Source organism: Brachyhypopomus gauderio, chromosome 13, assembly GCF_052324685.1.
Source record: "Brachyhypopomus gauderio isolate BG-103 chromosome 13, BGAUD_0.2, whole genome shotgun sequence".
NCBI classification, from domain to species: Eukaryota; Metazoa; Chordata; class Actinopteri; order Gymnotiformes; family Hypopomidae; genus Brachyhypopomus; species Brachyhypopomus gauderio.
Window position 1 is genome coordinate 4,092,138 of NC_135223.1, and position 20,262 is coordinate 4,112,399.

Below are 20,262 nucleotides of genomic sequence, written 5' to 3' on the forward strand. Positions count from 1 at the left end.
AACGTGAATACAAGAATACTATATCAGATAAAATCAGAAGAAAAGACCTTACAATTTGGTGACTTTTATTAAAACTTTCTGTTTATTATTATCATCATCATTATTATTATTATTGAAATGTTTGTAAAGGTCTCCTTGTAAACAAACTGATCATTATCAAAGCATTGCGAACATTCTGACACGAGTTGCAGCCCTAAAGCATCTCGGTCCGCCCCTTTTGCACGAGGAGACCCGAAATGGACACCTGCGTGCGATCAAGGCAAGCACGAGAGGACAGCTCTGACCACTCCGGCACTTTTTGGTTTCCCACGGACACTTGCAAGGTGGAAACGTCTCTATGATGCTCGAAGGTGATGCGACACTCCAGCAGTTTGGTTACACAACCAGCAACGGGTTATAATGGTCCGTGAAGTGGTGCGGTACTGGTGCGGTGGCCCGGATTGCACCTTCAACCGAACTGTTCTGATGAGTGGCAGCTGTCTTCACGGGAATAGAAGAGACTTCAGTAATAAAGCGGAGCTTTGGCAGAAGAAGAAGATATCAAATAAGTCATATGCGCTAATTTGTATTAAAAGGCTTTTTAAAAGGACTCGCAAGTAGAAAGATTTTGGATTTTAACTTTCTGTACGTAGCTAATTGTAATATTTTTGTTTTTCCCTTAACACACATTTTTTTTATTATAGTGGATTTTTGTCTCTACTAAGATTGCAGCTTCCTTTCAGAGCATAAATAATATTCGCAGAAAATTACATTATATCTAGATCATAATGGACCAATATTTATAAAACATGCAACGGCATAAATGGATTGAGGACTCATGTTTCCTTCAGAAATATTTGATCTAATGCATCATAACTTAAATGATGGCGTTGTGCGTTGATGGATCATCTTCGCTAAACTAAAAAAGAAAGATAAAGTCAAGCTGCTAAAGACCCTCCTTCAACAGCTAAAGTAATGAATACGTCTGCGAGAAGAACAGAGAAGGTCGTGCGTGTCTCCCTAATGTTACAGGTAAGCCCAATGGACCTGACCTAATGGACCAAGACTTTACAGGTGCGGAGTTACATCCAGCTTGTTGAGTCTAATTGAGACTGATATGGAGACCACACGTTTATTGTCCGGGTATTGTCGAATTAACCCGGTTTGGGCCACTGGGTACTCGAAATTCGGTGGAAACCACAGAAAATCTAAAGAAACAAAATAAATTCGCCGTCATTTGAGGAAGAAATCACGTGAAACGGGTAGACGTTATGAATGTTTGCGTTACTGCTTTGTGTTTGATTCGTTTTTTTAGCTGTGGAAGTTAAACGCACAATATGGATTCGGTTGATTAATGTTGTAAGCCGTACTTTCAAGTCGTTTTTAAAATATGTAGGCTTAATTCGAATCCAGATACAGGGTTTTATCGTGAACATTTGTGTGGTTTCAGTATGTATTATGTAGGCCAGCTATAGATCCAATTTTGGACTCCCCAGTCTGGCTATTGGTCTAGTATCTTGATATAAATATTAATTACTTTTATTATAAAATATAACTACATAGATAATTATATATTATTATATGTTTATATAATTGTACTAAAATAATGACTCGGGTTTGCTACGTTCCTTTAACCTTTAACCTTACAAACAGCAGTTTCAGTGCGTCGCCTGGTGTTTGCCGATGATGTCATTATATTCACACTAATCTTACTAATGGCCGTTTGAGTGTGTGTTGGTAGGGTGGTGTCATTCAAATGTTGGTGACACTAGGTGATCTGTTGTTTGGGGTCCTGGAATATATGATAATCAGAAGGATGTTTATATTGTTGGTTGCTTTTGAAATACACATGCAGACATTGAATCTGAATATTCAGCCGCTGAGCACATCAGTGGATGAAACTGATTGGTCTGCTCCCCTGCCACTCAGAAGGGTGAGATTGTATGGGGGTGTAGGTGTAACACTGGTTGAACACTGGTTCCATGTTCCTGCTCCTGTGTGTCTCTCCAACGCTTCATAGAACAGCCAACAGAACATCTCCTTCAACCTGCCTTTACAATGTGTATACTGCATCTTAGCAACAGCATCTTTGTTAATTCACAAATTAAATCTGTGTCTTTTATTACTGTAAATGATGCATCAGGAACATCACTGTAGAAATGCCTCCCCATCTGAGGTTTCCTTCACAACGTAATTTTTGTCTCCGCCCTTCAGATTAGGGGGAATTAAGGGTCCATTTGGAACTGGGTTTTGCCATGTTGGGCTCGCTAATCTGAGATTATCTGTGTGGGAATAACAGGGTTTGCCTGTCTCCTTATATTCCAGATAATAGTCAAATCCCTGGACTGAAAGACAACATTTAGGTCTGCTTTGCACTTAATAAATATGTATTTGTAAGTACACTGTAAAAGACTCTTATTAGATCACATGGTAAAATGGGGCCAGTAATGGATCAACAAGGATCGCAGTTTATTATTTACACTTTGCAATTTTTCAACCATTTTACAGTAGCCGACTCAAGAAGGTTTGGATGAAGCACTTGTTTCCCTGGTAGATTTCACTGTCTTTTCCATTTGGGTCATCTGTGCTGAGCCATGTGCCAAACACACATTTCTCTTAGCCTTTTCTTTGACTCTCTCTCTCTCTCTCTCTCTCTCTCTCTCTCTCTCTCTCTCTTCCACAGGTGCTGTCTGTCCTGTGTGTTGTGGTTACCACAGCATCAGCAGCTGATCATGCCTGCGACACGGTGATGCTGGCTGCTGGAAACCTCACCTGTATGTGTGTGTTTGTGTGTGTGTTTATGTATGTGTGTGTGTGTGTGTGTGTGTGTGTGTGTGTGTGTGTAACCAGACCTGGTCAGTTACATACCTAAGTCACCAGCACACACATCACTCCACTGGGCAAAATTGCTCAAGAGATCCTCAGTAGATGTTCCGGGATGTTCTGGAGACACAGGCGATCCTGCTGGAGACGAGAAAACAAAAATAATCCACAACTGCTCCGTGAGAAAACAGTGAGGCAAGGACTGCCCGAGGAAAAGCAAACATGTGTACTGTAGCTTTTCTACAGAGCAGCCATGCTCTCATGGACGGATTACATCACCGAAATCCATACTGATCACAGACAGGTTATGAGGTCATACGTATTGGTTTATAACAGTCAGTTGTGTGTTTGTTTACGTCTCCGTGTCTGCAGCACACTCTGTGGAGTCCTCCGATCACTCTGACAGTAATAGCTCGGGTGAGTTCCGCAACCAAATGTAATAGCTGCTCTCTCAGCCAATCCGTGTCCATCCATCACGGAGTGTTCGTAAATCCTCCTGCGGTGTGTGTGTGTGTGTGTGTGTGTGTGTGTGTGTGTGTGTGTGTGTGTGTCAGGTGTGTTTTGCAGAACGTCCGTCGATGGAATCGGGACGTGCTGGCCGCGGAGCGTAGCCGGAGAGGTGGTGTCACGTTCCTGCCCGGAGTTCCTCTACGGCGTCCGATACAACACAACCAGTAAGAAGGCGACGCATCTCACGCCACTGACCAATCAGAACGCAGGCCCACACACATGGCCAGCCTTCTTAGACCAAGGCTAAACCCAAGCCTAGACCAATAAATAAAGGGCTTAAGCCAGAGTATGAATTAAGGTCACCACAAACTCTAATGCTCCATAAGCCTGGAGTTGCTGGAAGGAGGTGACACGGTGACGGTAGGGCACCAGAGCCTCTGATCTGAACAGCTGGATTCTCCAGAGGAGCTCAAGACACTAAGAGTTCATCTTCTGTGTTGGTTTACCACGTGGCTGACTTAGCCTCTAAACCACTCTTTCATCCTACCCTGATCTCTGGTTGCCACATCACCCCTTACCCCCCAATGTTTCTCTCAGTCACACACACACACTCTCTCTCTTACTCTCTTTCATGTTGTATCTGATTTCAGGGTCCCTCTGATTTCTCCCATGTCTCTAAAAATAGATGACCCTCCACCTTGCTTGACCACTGCTTTCGTTGCATAAAATCAGCCCTAATGTGAACTCTATTGCTAGGAACACACTAGAGTGATGCTGAAGAGCTAACTCAGTTGCCAGTGATTGACGATTGACTTCCTTCAGCTTACTGTCACATCTCGTCGCCTGTGTGCGTTTACATTCAAACACCAAACAGACCACAGCTGACAAATGACACGCATGTACGTTCTGCACCTTGTGAAAAAGAAAATGACACAGAAGGAAACTGCTGCTTCCCAAAGGTTCTGAGGTTCTGAGTTCTGAGGTTCTGAATTCTGAGGTTCTGAGTTGAGGTTCTGAATTCTCACTTCATGAAGTCCTTCCTCCCATAAATATGTGTATGGTAATAATAAATGGGTGACAGTATGGGCAACAGTCAGTTCCTCATGCCTTCTGGCACCCTGACACCACTCGATGGCCCTAGCCTAACCCCACTCTTACATTAAACCTTAATCCTAAATGTCACGTAGGGCTACGCCCCCCTCTCCCCGCGGTCACTCCAATGTCTGTTCCTCGTGTTTTCTGTTATTCCTTGCCCGTTAATCCCGCCCCGCTCGTTTGTCTTCGTGATTCCTTGTTTGTTACCACGCCCCTGTGTCATTGTTATCACCTGTCCCTTGTTTCAGTTCTATGTTAAAGTCCTAGTATTTCCCCAGTCCAGGATCCGTGATTTTGTCTACTGTGTGCCTTGTACTTTGTCAAACCTGTTCTTTGTGAGTATTGTTTCCGCAGCAAGTATTCCTGCCTGTTCCGTGTTTCCCCGTCGTTTTTGGTTTATCTGACCGAGTATGTCTGTTGTCATTTCTTGTATGGACTGCCTTCCCGATATGACCTGCGCCCGGTATTACAACTCTGCTTTTGGTATTCCCCGTATTAAATCTCGCTCATCTCTGCATTTGTGTCCGTCTCCTCGCTCCATGGCGCGAGCCACGTTACACCTAACCCCTAAAACATTAATGTTAACTTAAAGTTTAGGTTCCAAAACCTAACAGTAGCTAGTATCTAGTTATCAGACATGGTGATCCTTATTTGACATCATATCTGAAGGATCTTCTATGGATTTTCAGTAAAAATGTAATTCAACTGATTTTGAATGTGATGTTTGTCTTTGACCGATTTGTGCATCTTTGAGTGCGTTTTGTGCTAGTTTTCAGGTTTGTGTTTGGAATTGTGGAAACAAAACCTAATTACATTAAATATGGTGAAACAAGAGGACTGAGCAAAGATTATAACATGTAAAACTTGTATTCTGGATAATTGTATTATGTTGCTTATAATATATAATAGGTTAATATTACTGGCTTGGCATGTATGTTAGACAACATGTAATGGTAGGTATGTGTAAATGATCAGATACACACACACACACACACACACAAATTCAGAAAAAGATTCAGAAATGGCTGATATTGTGATATTGTCCCCACCCCTCACCTCTAATTGGCACTAAGAACATATGGGAAGGTACTGTACTACTACTATATATAAATATATGTATGTGTGTGTGTGTGTGTGTGTGTGTGTGTGTGTGTGTGTGTGTGTGTGTGTGTGTGTGTGTGTGTGTGTGTGTGTACTATACATACATTAAAACAGTTAGGTACACAGGAATGTTAGGTACAAACATTGTTTTCAAACTGAACATATTTCTGAACACCCTAGCCCTAAAACTAACCCTAACCCTAAAATTAACCCTAAACCTAACCCTAACCCTAATCACTTACAGGCTCATGATCAAACACAGTCCATAATTACAACAGCCAATTCTAAACAACCTTCACAGCCAATATCTCACAAAGTGCAGTGGCTTCTATATTTGGTGAATATTTCTGACAATTAAAATCTATATTCTTTTGCATATAGTTGTCAGATTGTGTTGGAAAGCTTTTCCATAGAATTTCTTTGTAAACACTGTTAAAACAAAATTTTGTCATTTAACCATATGCAGACTTTAATCTCATAGGAAACAGGAATTTTCTCTTTTAGAAAAGAAAGTAAAATATATACATGTTAGATATGTCTAACTGGACTCTCACTGGACACTGGTGCATGTTTGGGGAGCATGACAAATAAAACCATTTGTTTTGGACAGAGGTCCTTCATCAGCTGTGTAAGCAAAGTGCATTCTGGTATGCAAACCAATGTGCATTCATGACGTTTCTCTTTGCATTGCCAGTTGCTACTGTGTCAGCAATGAAATTAGGAAACTCAAAGAAAAAGATCTGATCTGCACAAATTTACAACCACAACACGTGAGCCCTGCAAATTTTCATGTATAAACTGATTTGTCCTCATTGTATTTCAAAAATATTTTGCTTGCACAGGTGATAAAGTACCTTGTCCAGAATGTGCTGTTTCTCTTGAAACATTGCGCATTTCACTACAATTTTGAATCTCTCTCTTTCTCTCTTGTCTCATTTTAAGCAAAATTTAACCATAATTATCTTGCTAGATCTTTGGATTCTATTTAGCAGGCAGACATCAGGAAGCTTTGCTCCCTGGAGATCATCTGAGACTCCCTGTGTCTCCCTGTATCACCGAAAGGTGCAAATTTCAAAGTTTAAAAAATACTCTGACTTGCCAAACCTTAGCCTAACAATCAGCAGCTATTGTCCGGTCTAGAAAAGCAAGAAAACTTTGCATGAGAACTGCTTTTGTGATTTCTAGACAAATCAGAACCCACATTTGCCTGTAAAAGACGTTCAAGAAGATTTACCACACTTTGCAGATTTACTACACTCTGCAATGGTGGTGTAGTGTTCTACTATGTAGCGACATCTGCGCAAATATGACATTCAAGGAAAAGACTTCAGAAGAGAACTCTGTCTGCCTCCTCACCACAAAACTTGGCATCAGAAGTTTGCAAAGGAACATCTGTTGCATTTGGAACCAAATTCTGTGGAATGGTGATGCTTGGCTGCAATAAGCACAAGGAGGTATGGAGAACAGAAGGTGTGTAGGGCTCACGTGTTGTGGAGAAAAGAAGGTGTGGAGGGCTCACGTGTTATGGAGATCTGGAGTTATGTAGGGCTCACGTGTTATGGAGATCTGAAGTTATGTAGGGCTCACGTGTTATGGAGAACAGAAGGTGTGTAGGGCTCACATATTGTAGAGAACAGAAGGTGTGTAGGGTTCACGTGTTGTGGAGAACAGAAGGTGTGTAGGGCTCACGTGTTATGGAGATCAGAAGTTATGTAGGGCTCACGTGTTATGGAGAACAGAAGGTGTGTAGGGCTCACATGTTATGGAGAACAGAAGGTGTGTAGGGCTCATGTGTTATGGAGAACAGAAGGTGTGTAGGGCTCACGTGTTATGGAGAACAGAAGGTGTGTAGGGCTCACATGTTGTAGAGAACAGAAGGTGTGTAGGGCTCACGTGTTGTAGAGAACAGAAGGTGTGTAGGGCTCACATGTTGTGGAGAACAGAAGGTGTGTAGGGCTCACGTGTTATGGAGAACAGAAGGTGTGTAGGGCTCACGTGTTATGGAGAACAGAAGGTGTGTAGGGCTCACATGTTGTAGAGAACAGAAGGTGTGTAGGGCTCACGTGTTGTAGAGAACAGAAGCTGTGTAGGGTTCACATGTTGTAGAGAACAGAAGGTGTGTAGGGCTCACATGTTATGGAGAACAGAAGGTGTGTAGGGCTCACGTGTTATGGAGAACAGTAGGTGTGTAGGGTTCACATGTTGTAGAGAACAGAAGGTGTGTAGGGCTCACATGTTATGGAGAACAGTAGGTGTGTAGGGCTCACGTGTTATGGAGAACAGAAGGTGTGTAGGGCTCACATGTTGTAGAGAACAGAAGGTGTGTATGGCTCACATGTTGTAGAGAACAGAAGGTGTGTAGGGCTCACATGTTATGGAGAACAGAAGGTGTGTAGGGCTCACATGTTATGGAGAACAGAAGGTGTGTAAGGCTCTCATTAAACAGAAGGTGTGTAGGGCTCACATGTTATGGAGAACAGAAGGTGTGTAGGGCTCACATGTAGAGAACAGAAGGTGCGTAGGGCTCACGTGTTATGGAGAACAGAAGGTGTGTAGGGCTCACATGTTGTAGAGAACAGAAGGTGTGTAGGGCTCACGTATTATGGAGAACAGAAGGTGTGTAGAGCTCACATGTTATGGAGAACAGAAGGTGTGTAGGGCTCACGTGTTGTAGAGAACAGAAGGTTTGTAGGGCTCACATGTTATGGAGAACAGAAGGTGTGTAGGGCTCACATGTTGTAGAGAACAGAAGGTGTGTAGGGCTCACGTGTTATGGAGAACAGAAGGTGTGTAGGGCTCACATGTTATGGAGAACAGAAGGTGTGTAAGGCTCTCATTAAACAGAAGGTGTGTAGGGCTCATGTAGAACATTTTATTGGAATAAGGAAAGAAACTGAATACTAGCAAATTCTGGAAGAAGACATCAAACAAAAAAAGGCTTAAGATGAAAAAAGGACATCACGATCTGAAGTCACGAGCTGAAGGTTTGTCATTAGGGTTTGAAGGATAGAACTTTGAAAGAGCAGTAGTTTGTGCCAATCTGAAGGAACTAGAAGCTATTCGCAAAGAGGAAGGAGCAGACGTCTAAACAAGAACCGAGAATCTTGCCTGGCTATTTACAGCATTTACAGGCTATTTCACTTGCTAAAGTAAGCCCTGTCTGTGCAGGGTGGCTACAGCTTCAGGCCCGCTTTTCTGTTATTGTGAAACTGTTAAATATGGAAATAATGTTGCCCAAACGATCCCATACATATGCATCTGCAGTATCCTACATTAGGGTCTTTCCGCACTTATTTTCTAAGATGGGGTTAAATGTCTGTCAGTCATAGAAATCAATTGGCTGCTATCCATATTTCCAGCATCTGGCAGGTGGTTTTATCCTGTTGTGATCAGTATCACAACACGTATGTATCACAACACGTATGTATCAGGATCACAACACGTATGTATCACAACACGTATGTATCAGGATCACAACACGTATGTATCACAACACGTATGTATCAGGATCACAACACGTATGTATCACAACACGTATGTATCACAACACGTATGTATCAGGATCACAACACGTATGTATCACAACACGTATGTATCACAACACGTATGTATCAGGATCACAACACGTATGTATCACTACACGTATGTATCAGGATCACAACACGTATGTATCACTACACGTATGTATCAGGATCACAACACGTATGTATCACAACACGTATGTATCACAACACGTGTGTATCAGGATCACTACACGTATGTATCAGGATCACTACACGTATGTATCAGGATCACAACACGTATGTATCAGGATCACAACACGTATGTATCACAACACGTATGTATCAGGATCACAACACGTGTGTATCACAACACGTATGTATCACAACACGTATGTATCAGGATCACAACATGTATGTATCAGGATCACAACACGTGTGTATCAGGATCACTACACGTATGTATCACAACACGTGTGTATCAGGATCACAACACGTGTGTATCAGGATCACAACACGTATGTATCACAACACGTGTGTATCAGGATCACAACACGTGTGTATCAGGATCACAACACGTGTGCTTTCTGAGATTTGGACTTGTGCTCCCAGTGCTGCCATCACACTGCCTTAGCTGAACTACCTGGTGTGAGCTAGGATTGTTGAAATTGTCTAAAAAATTGTTTAGCTGGTCTAAAATTGCTTGTCTTGTCTAGATAAAATCTTCAGAAAGTGTCTTGCCAATGGGACCTGGGCCTCCAAAGGCAACTACTCTCAGTGCAAAGCTATTCTCAATATACAGGTAACACACACACACACACACACACACACACACACACACACACACACACACACACACACACACACACACACACACACACACACACACACACACACACACACAGGCTTGCAGATCATAACAACCTTTATGCAATATTTGTGATCATAGTTATTATGTGTGTGATATGTGATATTGTGATGTTGTCGGTGTGTGTGTGTGTGTGTGTGTGTGTGTGTGTGTGTTACAGAGGAGGCGCAAGCTGCACTATAAGATAGCTGTTATCATTAACTATATGGGTCACTGTTTGTCTCTGTTAACACTTCTCATTGCCTTCACAATCTTCTTACGACTCAGGTAAGCCAAGTCACAATATTGTTGATATTAATATTACTCATGACCTACACAGAAATAAGGCTTTATAATTATAATGACATATTTATAACAGTGTGTATTGTACATGATGTTTTTCATGTTTACATTTCCAGGTCATCTTCCATAGGTTTTAATTTGTTCACATACATTGTTACATGCAGGGGTTTTGGGAAAGCTTTATTACAGCTTTGATAGGCGCCTTGGCATAAGATGTTATTTTATTTCTATTATCCAGCACCTCCCTGCTGACTTTTGGTCCAGAAACCTCCATCTGGCTCCAAAGGGTGTTTTGAGCAGACAAACTAGGCCACACTTCGCTCTGGCCGTCATTCTAGTGCTGAGAATAACAACAACGGTTCACACTCAAACCCCCACACCGCGACAGCATGCTCACTCAGCAGGGTGTGTGTGTGTGTGTGTGTGTGTGTGTGTGTGTGTGTGTGTGTGTGTGTGTGTGTGTGTGTGTGTGTGTGTGTGTGTGTGTGTGTGTGTGTGTGTGTCTATGCTCTGCATTGTTTTGTTATGTGCTATCTCTAGCCAGACTGTTGTTTGTTGGGTAATAGGTTATAACCTGAAACATCCTCTGCTTTAGTTATTTTATTCACTTATGGCCTTATGGAAAAACGTTTATGGATTCCACCTCAAAGGCAGGCAGCTGTTCCTCTCTAGCTGTGCTGACAGGAATGGTGCATTTTACAGCTGTTTTCTTTTTATTGCCCTTTGAATCCAGCGTCATCAGAACAGAGCAATCCAGAGCGGGTTCTGCACTAAAGCACATCTGTGTTTGCCAAGCAGACGCAGGATTGGCTAATCTGTGCATCACCTAAGCAACCAACAGCCAGTCAGACTTGGAAGCATCCTGTTCCTCGGAAACATGGGGCTGGAATTTCATAGGCAGTTGGTCTGAAGGAGAACCACCGAATAAAACTGATCAAAACGCAGCAGGAATACACGAACAAAAAAAATCATTACTCCGCTGACGTCTAGACGGCTGTGATGCTGCGTTTGGTGCTTGGGTCGTGTTGACGTTCATAGATGTAGCGAGGGAAGATCCTGAAGGAAGGAAGGTGTATTGGACCTGAGCAGTGTTGGGAATGTTACTTTAAAAAAGTAATTATAGTTACTCACTACTTGTTCAAAAAAGTAACTTAATTACTCTATAATAAAAGTAACTCGTTACCAGGGAAAGTAACTATTTGCGTTGCAGTAAAAAAAAAAGTTATATGCCAATGAATAAGGATTTTTTTTCACAGTTTTCAGTCAGTTGAAATGAGTAGATCAGAAAGGTGTTTAACTTTTGATATCTATTCCACATCCACAGACCAGTGCAGGATAAAATCCTTTAAAATCCCAAATCTTTGTTAAAATATACACTATATAAAGTGCATTTACATCTATCAAATTAAATTCTCTCAACCTGAGACAACTGAACAGAAGTAAACTTAACAATAAAACCTATATTCTTAATTAAATACACCAAATTAAACAGGTGTTACATTGAGAACTGTGACCTATCGAGATCTGTTACTCCTCACTAGCCTGGGCAGCGGTCCACTCACATTACTGTTAGTATATCAATATATAGTAACACACCGCTTTTAATAACCAGTAACATCAACGGCGTTGTAACGACAGGAAAAGTAATTAATTATAATATCCCGTTACTGACAAAATGACGCCGTTACCTAACGCCGTTATTTTTAACGGCGTTATTCGCAACACTGGACCTGAGAGAGAACCTACTCCTTCAGTAGCCTCTAGTGGCTAGAAGAGTTGTTCTCTCCTAGTGTTCTCACACTGGAGCTGTGGGATCTGAGAAGGCTTGGGGGGGGGGGGGGGGGGGGGGGGGGTCATCTATCTCCAAGACCAAGGTTCTTAGCAATATGTGAGGGATGAACATGTCAAGATGGCTCAGTGTCCAAGGAGAGATGGAAGAAAAGTGCTTGTTTATCATCTTGGGGATGTGCCGCAATGTTTAGAGCACCGCTACAAGTGGCTGACGTACCCGAAATATCTTTCGGGCTCTTCTGCAGAAAAGCGTTCCGTGACCTGAAATAGCAGCAGTCATCAGGAGATAAATAATAAATAAATATTAAATATAAATAAGGTTTGCAGTGACAGTGGCCCCCCGGAGCAACGGATCCGAGGTTATCGCCTAATAGTTTGTGTCAGATGAGCTGTATTTTTAGACCCATTGTTTGCCCTGGGAATGGTTACATCGTAGCATCTCTGGGATGTGTTATGCTCCTGAGTTTAAGGATTCAGCTCCACTTTGTTTTCATGTGTGTGTGTGTGTGTGTGTGTGTGTGTGTGTGTGTGTGTGTGTGTGTGTGTGTGTGTGTGTGTGTGTGTGAACATCATAAGGCAGTCTGGATTTCCAGATGTTTGAGCCTCTTCAGCACTGACAACAGCAGACACACAAACCCACACCGCCACCACACACCGCTTATGTTTGTTTTATAACACACACCTGGGGAGGTGATGTCATCGTCATCAATATTGCCCAACAATTTCCGTTTCACAAATAGTAATTTTAACAAACATTCCCAGCATTTACTCATAAATAGTCTTTTTTTTTTATCAAGGTAATATGTTGAGTGGATTGCAGATTGGCTACCGTGAATGTCAATCAAAATACAACCGTCAGTGCAGATGTGCGATTCATCTACTACTATTTTATGTGACGCGATCTACGCACATTCCTTCGCGATCGACCGACACTTCCTTCGCGATCGACCGGTCGATCGCGATCGACGTAATGAGCACCCCTGATCTAAATTATTCTTTTTGCATCTTTGTATTCTCTCTCTCTCTCTCAACCTCTTTTCTCATCTCAGGTGTATTCGTTGTCTCAGGAATATCATCCACTGGAACCTCATCTCTGCTTTCATCCTGAGAAATGCCACATGGTTCATTGTACAGCTGAGCATGAATCCTGACATCCATGAGAGCAATGTGGTGAGATCTGGATTAACAGAACCGACTCAAAACTCCACTGGAGTCATTAGCTACTTTAGTCCAATTCCGGTGGAGTCACATGAACCAGTTTCAGAGATTTTATGTTCCCAAACTACACCAGGCCACGTTTTTGTCTCTTGATTTTGCTTTTGTGTAGCAAGCAATGGAATTGAACATAATCTGTCCAAACCCACCACACACACACACACACCTCCCCGTTTTTTCCCCTCTCCCAAAGCTCTGGTGTCGCTTGGTGACAACGGCCTATAATTATTTCCATATGGCCAATTTTTTCTGGATGTTCGGGGAGGGCTGTTACCTCCACACAGCCATCGTTCTGACATACTCCGCTGACAGGCTGAAGAAGTGGATGTTCATGTGCATTGGATGGGGTAAGACCTTATGGATTCTTGAGTGCCTGGTTACAGCAGAACAAACAGTAGCGTGGTTTTGATGAACATTTTTGCGTTATGGCTCAGAAGAACAACACTGAAAAACTTATTTAACATGTCGGCCCAGCAAGTGTACAGTTGTTTATTTTCATCTGATGTGCACAAGCTTGGTCGACAGTTATAGGATCTGGAGGAACACGTTTGATAAATGAAGACGATTTTTTAAAAGTCCACTAATATGTAATTGGAATTTGAATATTGGCATCTGTTTATCATAAAATGTTTGCATATTCATTGTTTGTGATTTTGCTTTCCAGGTGTTCCCTTCCCAATTATTGTAGCCTGGGCCATAGGAAAACTTTACTATGACAACGAAAAGTACGTCTGGTTTTAATATCCAGGAAGTAAGCATTATAAACGCTGTTAACGTTAAAAAAAATTATATTATTAATTATAAAAAACAAAATGCTTGGATATTTATCTGTCTTTGCCTGAAGGGATAATTTTATTCAAAACAGTTTGACCATTTTCCGAGTTCCAGAAGAATCTTGCCGAATTCTCCAGAATCTTACGATTTCTTTCCCATTTTTGTCCCTAACCGCCAGGTGCTGGTTTGGGAAGAGAGCGGGCGTGTACACGGACTACATTTACCAGGGCCCAATGATGTTAGTGCTCATGGTGAGGACACTGTGTTGACCAGGTTGACAACATGCTGTGTGTGAATAAAGATGTTGACATACAGCAGTGCTGCAGACACTTGCTTGTATACCTGTAACATTCAGTCTTACTATATTAAGTAAGACTATATTAAGTACAATACTGCTCGCTAACAGTGTAGGACACGTCCATCCTGACTCTTCTGCTGTTGTTGTTGGGAACGTCCAGTTCTCGTCGACGTGAGACAAACTGAGCCGACGTTTGATGTTTTGCCGTTTGTGACTTGCCGCGTCAGATGTCGTCAGAAGCCTCACGTGTACATGACTTTGTCCTTGTCCTACAGATTAATTTTGTCTTCCTCTTCAATATTGTGAGGATCCTCATGACCAAACTCAGAGCCTCCACCACCTCAGAAACCATTCAGTACAGGTACATTCACCCATTCAAATCATGTATGCGCACCCACACATACGCGCACATACATTTGCATAAGACACAAAACCATCATATAGCTACACATGCTTAGTAACTTTTAAAGTGCTTACACACACCAATAGCTCATAGCTCTGCTCATTGCTTGGTTTAAGGACCTCCTTTGGTACTCTGCCCTCTTGTGTCCATCCGTGTCCCTGCAGGAAGGCAGTGAAAGCAACCCTTGTCCTTCTTCCTCTGCTGGGAATCACCTACATGCTGTTCTTTGTCAACCCAGGAGAGGACGAGGTCTCCCAAATCGTCTTCATCTACTTCAATTCCTTCCTCCAGTCCTTTCAGGTAGGTCCTGTATACAGCACGGGCGGTAGTCTCCACAGTCTACGGGTCTTGACCAGCCTTGCTAGGACATTTAGGCCTACCAATCAGCAGTGGGCCATTAGGAAGTCTGAAGGTTCATACGAGACAGCACAGGAGCTGTAGGTATGGGTTTGAAGGGTGCCGGGTGTCTTCTCTTCCCTGTGAAACCTCCATGTCCAGCCCCACGTTGTCATCCTGCTCACCGATGTCCTTCTCCCTCTCCAGGGTTTCTTTGTGTCTGTGTTCTACTGTTTTCTGAACAGTGAGGTGAGTACAGCTCAGACGTCACATGTCGTTTAGCCCGTGTGGCTCCATTTTGCTTTAGCTTACCACTGTTAGGAGCCTTGTGTGTGTGTGTGTGTGTGTGTGTGTGTGTGCGCAGGTGCGCTCGGCGCTGTGGAAACAATGGCACCGTTGGCAGGACAAGCATTCCATACGCAGGACAATGTCCCTCCCCACCTCAACGTCCCGCCTCAGCTTCCACAGCATCAAGCAGACGACGGCCGTCTGAGGGGGCGTGGCTTATGGGTGGAGCAAGCCAGGAGGGAGGCGGGATCAAGACACGCTCCCTTCACTAATCTATAATTAAGCGTTTATTATAGATCAGTGGTTCCTTTTTTTGAGGAAGACAAAGTGGCACGGAGAGCCTCATGTGTGGATACACTCCCAGCAAGCTTAGCAACAGTGCTGAGTGACTGGGCCACTGCAGGAAAGACTCTTAATGTCACTGCAAGCAAAGGTCGCAGGTAAACATTACAGGAGACAGAAGGCTTGGTCACTCCGCCAACAGAGTGTTTTTCTACACGCCGTCAGAGACAGCAGTTTCATTCCATGAAGTAACACTGGAATTACTTGATGTTTGACACTCCAGTTATGGGGAAAGTGTGCGTGCGTGTGCGTGCGTGTGTGTGTGTGTGTGTGTGTGTGTGTGTGTGTGTGTGAGAGAGAGAGAGAGAGAGAGAGAAAGAGCGAGAGAGAGAGAAACCTCTACAGACACCAGACAATCCTCTACTTTTGGACTTTTGGCCAATAGCAGGAGAAAAAAGTGTAATACAATTTGAGATATAAATGTAAATGTAAGATATAAACGAATAAAATACCAGACTGAGACAATCTTAATATACTTTATTTTCCTTATGGTGATATAAATGTAAATGTAAGATATAAACGAATAAAATACCAGACTGAGACAATCTTAATATACTTTATTTTCCTTATGGTGATATAAATGTAAATGTAAGATATAAATGAATAAAATACCAGACTGAGACAATCTTAATATACTTTCTTTTCCTTATGGTGATATAAATGTAAATGTAAGATATAAATTAATAAAATACCAAACTGAGACAATCTTAATATACTTTCTTTTTCTTATGGTGAAGTAGTATTTCAGTACACAGCGAGGACACTTTAAAACACTGATGTCTTACCTTCCCAGCAATGTAGTAATGATAAATGTCTCATTAATTAAAGTGGTCTTGTTAGTTAATATAACGAGTTCGTCCAGTCTTCAGTCATCTACCATATGCACCAACAGTTTCTTTTTTTTTAGCTGAGAATCAAATCAGTGTTATTGATATAGCTTTGTGATTCATAAAGCTTTGCGGTGTTAGCATAAATAATGAATTACTTGCTTTAAATATTCATGATAGACCTGCCTGACAAGCCCATAAATCATGAATATGCGTAGTACTGAATCCAGAGCATGTAAATAGGTGTAGTGTAAATAGGTCAAGTAATGTATGCAGGCCCAAAGTAACACACTCCAACAAGTGCCATCAAGTTATGTCACTTCATAATGCTTCTCCAACTGCTCCAAGGTTCAGTTGAAATTTTCATTATATTCTGTGTTAAAACTGTAGAGAAGCCATCTTCTCCACATTTGAAAAAGAATGGTACGGTATGGGTGTGTGTGTGTGTGTGTGTGTATATTGGGGTGAATGTGTAAGTACATTTGTGGGTGTATATATATGTCTATAAGAGTGTATATGGGTGTGGGTGAATGTGTGTGGGAGTGTATGTGTGGATGTACATGTGCGTGTAGGTGTATATATGTGTGAGGGTCTATATTTGAGGGTGAGTGTGGGTGGTGTGTGTGTCTGTGTATGTATGTATATATGGATTTGTGTAGGTGTTTATATAATGAGGTTGTATATAAGGGGTTGTGTATATGTATGTCCTGGAGGGAGGCTCTGTTTCCTCTGGTTAGCCTGGGCCGACGCTCCTTGGTTTGGGGGGTGCTGTTCGGGGTCTCCCCCTCCCGACCGCTGGGACGGGCATGCGGGGGTCATTGGGATGTGCGGCCCTGGGACTCCACAGCTCCTGGGGGGGCCGTGGGTGGGTGGGATTCTCGGGTCTTTCTCTGCCTGCCTCTGGCCTCTGGGGGAAGGTTGTCGCAGCTTTCTACCCATGCTGGTAAGTACATTTATCTTATGTTGCACTTACATAAACACACACTCACACATACACATACATCACAGTCATGTGTGCTATATGTCTTGGGTACACTTTCTGCTCTTTTTTGCAGTAGTCATTTGAGCTAGTTGTTTTTTTTTTCTCCCTGCCATTCTGTCTTTTCCCTTTTTATTTTCTCTCCCCCTCTTTTCTCTCCTCCTCTTTTCTATATTCTATCTTCTTATGGTCCACCTAACCCAATTTGTTGTTATCACTATTGCACTGTATTATACAGAATTGTAATCATTTGATCTGTACATAAAAACTAAGTTGTCCTCCAAAGATGGGGGGGTTGTGGTGGGCCACACACACAAAAATAAAAAGACTGGTATGATTTGCCCTAAGTCTTCGTTTGTGTCATTGCCATATCTGGTCACTGGTACAACTCAAATCGTCAGCGTAGCCGTAGACCGTGAAGCTCTCTACTCGCACCCAGACCGCTCATTCCTGGAGCATGAAGTGTGCATCACGTGTCTACAACGAAGGCATCCCGTTGTGGAACGCCAACATACGGTGGGATTAGCGCCGGGTTTCTGCCCTCAAGGTGCCCCCACGGAGCCCTGGCCAGGGGCGATCGAGCTGCCTCTGCACTGAGCAACGACATGGGTTACTGCAAACGCCTGAGGCTGCACAGAGCCCAGGGTCATGATGAACGCCGGCCAGGCCTTGGTACATTGGTATGCGCGTGAGCGAGTGGAGGAGGAAGACTCCGAACCAGCCAAGACACGAGCTAGGGGAGAAGCCTCTCGCTGCAGCCTGCAGGAAGGCGGAGTTGGACATCCAACCCCGCCCACATCCAACTCCACCCTCTTCTCAAGTCCGAAGCCACGCCCATGATACGTTCGAAACTCGGACTGTTTTTGCTCCCAGTAAACAGAACTTCCAGAACTATTTACGTGTGTTTTATAAGTGTTTTAAGTGCAGAAGTGCATTTTAGGTGCATTTTCAAATACTTTAGCCTAAATTCTAGCACTTTTCAAATCTGAAACACAATACAACATTAAAATTGGTCAGGTAAATGTTCCTTCACCTGTGTTTGAGGGGTGTTTCTTTATACTACCACATATCGTTTCAGGAGGACACTGCAAAGAATGTGACGCGCGCGAGGTGTGCGGAGTCGCGCGGAGTCGCGCGGTCACTCACGAAAGTATAACTAGCTTTATAGGGGAGACACGCATCGCTAAAAAGGAGAGCTCTTATGTGATTTAGGAATGTGGATCTTGTATTTAAAAATGTCTTTTATAGAATTATTTGTTCAATTAATTGGTTCAACGCAGACAGATTTCTTCATAACTTATAATTAGTAGGTTTGAAAGTTACCGGATCGAGGCAGACAGTTCCCGGATCCTGTTCCGGCAGGATCCAGCTCAAATTAAGCCCTGATTACACCTCTTCTCCATTACCAACATTACTAACACACCCCTTCTCTATCACCAACATTATCAGTAAACAGTAAACATTACCATTTTAATTGTGTACTTATAGTAGCAGAGTTGCCAACTCTCACGCATTGAGCATGAGACACACGCATTTGACCGTCTTCACACGCTCTCACGCCACACATCCGATTTCTCACGCCGAAAAAAATCTGGTTTATTTACCTCTGATCTACATCTATGATTCAATGAGTTACTAGTTCGCTCTGGCGCCAACCACCGGCGATCGATCTATCGCGACATAATACTTAATTTGTGTCCATTTTACATCCCCCCGTCAACATACGTTCGCCACCCAATAAATAAAAATAATGAATAACATACGTGGAACGATACACAAAGTAAACGAGGTATGTGTAAATTAAGCGCAACAACGTGTCTCTTGAACACTTGTGAGTTATTATGCATATTTTCAAGTGCCACACAGTTATTCTCGAATAAAGAAGTAGTGGGTTGGCGCACGAGAGCGCATTAGAGGGTGGAGTTGGATTTGGGCGGGGTTGGATGTCATACTTGAGCTAGGGTGCCCTGTTCAAGTCTAAAGAGAAAGTGGGAGTGAATTCACATCCAGAGGACTTAATTAACCTGTGTCTTTCAAAATCTGTGTGTATTTCTGTGTAATTAAAAGATTTTACATGCATCCCTGAAATGAGTCATTAGTTTTTATATCGGCTTATTACAGTATTTATGTTGCACAAAATGGATTATTGTGTGATATTCAGTTATACGTGTCTGTATTACAATTTACTGTTCATTACTGATGCATTAATTCAGCTGTTTGGAGATATGAAGGAGAAAGACTTTTTCCATTCAGATCATTTACATTCTGTCATGTGATTTTGCAGTGTCATGAAGCAGGACCTGCCGCACGCGCACTCAGCCCATCAAGTGTCAAAGGACAGAAACGTAATATTCAATGCTCCAAGAAACCGAATTTCAATGCGATCAACACAATCTAAGATGAAGAAACTGTTTTACTTGCCACATTTAATACAAATACGTATTTGTGCGTCCACCTTTCTTCGAAATTTTTTATCGTTTCCTTACTTTTGAATACGCCATTTATCTCCTTCCACTTGTTTATAAACATCCGCTCTGATTTCTTGAAGAATCGAGATTACCTACACGAGTCACGAGTCATCGATAGGGAACGTCAACACTTACGTAAAGACGTCACTTTGCGGGTTATTGTGTAACAGCGCCACCCAGTGTCCTACATTAAAATAATCCATAAACTAAAGAATTGGGATTTTTTTTAAGTTTGTTTGAAGCACGTTCATTATTTCACTTATCTTGTAATTGTGGAAATACTAACAAGCCCACAGGACAAAACCAGAGTTGTAAAACCGTCAGGAGTGTCGTGGTGGTTGTAGATGGCGTTATTCAGCACGACTACACTGGTAGAATCTTAATGAGCTCATTCTCATTCTGCTTGAACGACCACCAAATTTTAAAAGCAAAACAGAGCGCCA

General features: G+C 42.5%; 1 protein-coding gene across 1 annotated transcript; it reads left to right on the forward strand.

Annotated features, from left to right (window-relative positions):
• Positions 1-239: 239 nt before the first annotated feature.
• LOC143473809 (corticotropin-releasing factor receptor 1-like) lies at positions 240-16,242 on the forward strand. The gene is made up of 14 exons (XM_076970949.1): positions 240-1,011; positions 2,663-2,753; positions 3,175-3,219; positions 3,357-3,476; positions 9,665-9,750; positions 9,977-10,083; positions 12,939-13,059; positions 13,298-13,451; positions 13,769-13,829; positions 14,057-14,129; positions 14,452-14,537; positions 14,744-14,879; positions 15,123-15,164; positions 15,280-16,242. The coding sequence occupies exons 1-14, from the start codon at positions 955-957 to the stop codon at positions 15,406-15,408; spliced, it is 1,308 nt and encodes a 435-aa protein (XP_076827064.1). The 5' UTR covers positions 240-954; the 3' UTR covers positions 15,409-16,242.
• The last annotated feature ends 4,020 nt before the right edge of the window (positions 16,243-20,262 follow it).

Bases quoted from the DNA above. Each gene is read 5' to 3' on its own strand.
- LOC143473809 (XM_076970949.1), top strand. From the start codon at position 955: ATGAATACGTCTGCGAGAAGAACAGAGAAGGTCGTGCGTGTCTCCCTA. The intron at 13,830-14,056 runs GTACGTCTGGTT...CCTAACCGCCAG, and splicing joins CTTTACTATGACAACGAAAA to GTGCTGGTTTGGGAAGAGAG. The intron at 14,130-14,451 runs GTGAGGACACTG...CTTGTCCTACAG, and splicing joins CAATGATGTTAGTGCTCATG to ATTAATTTTGTCTTCCTCTT.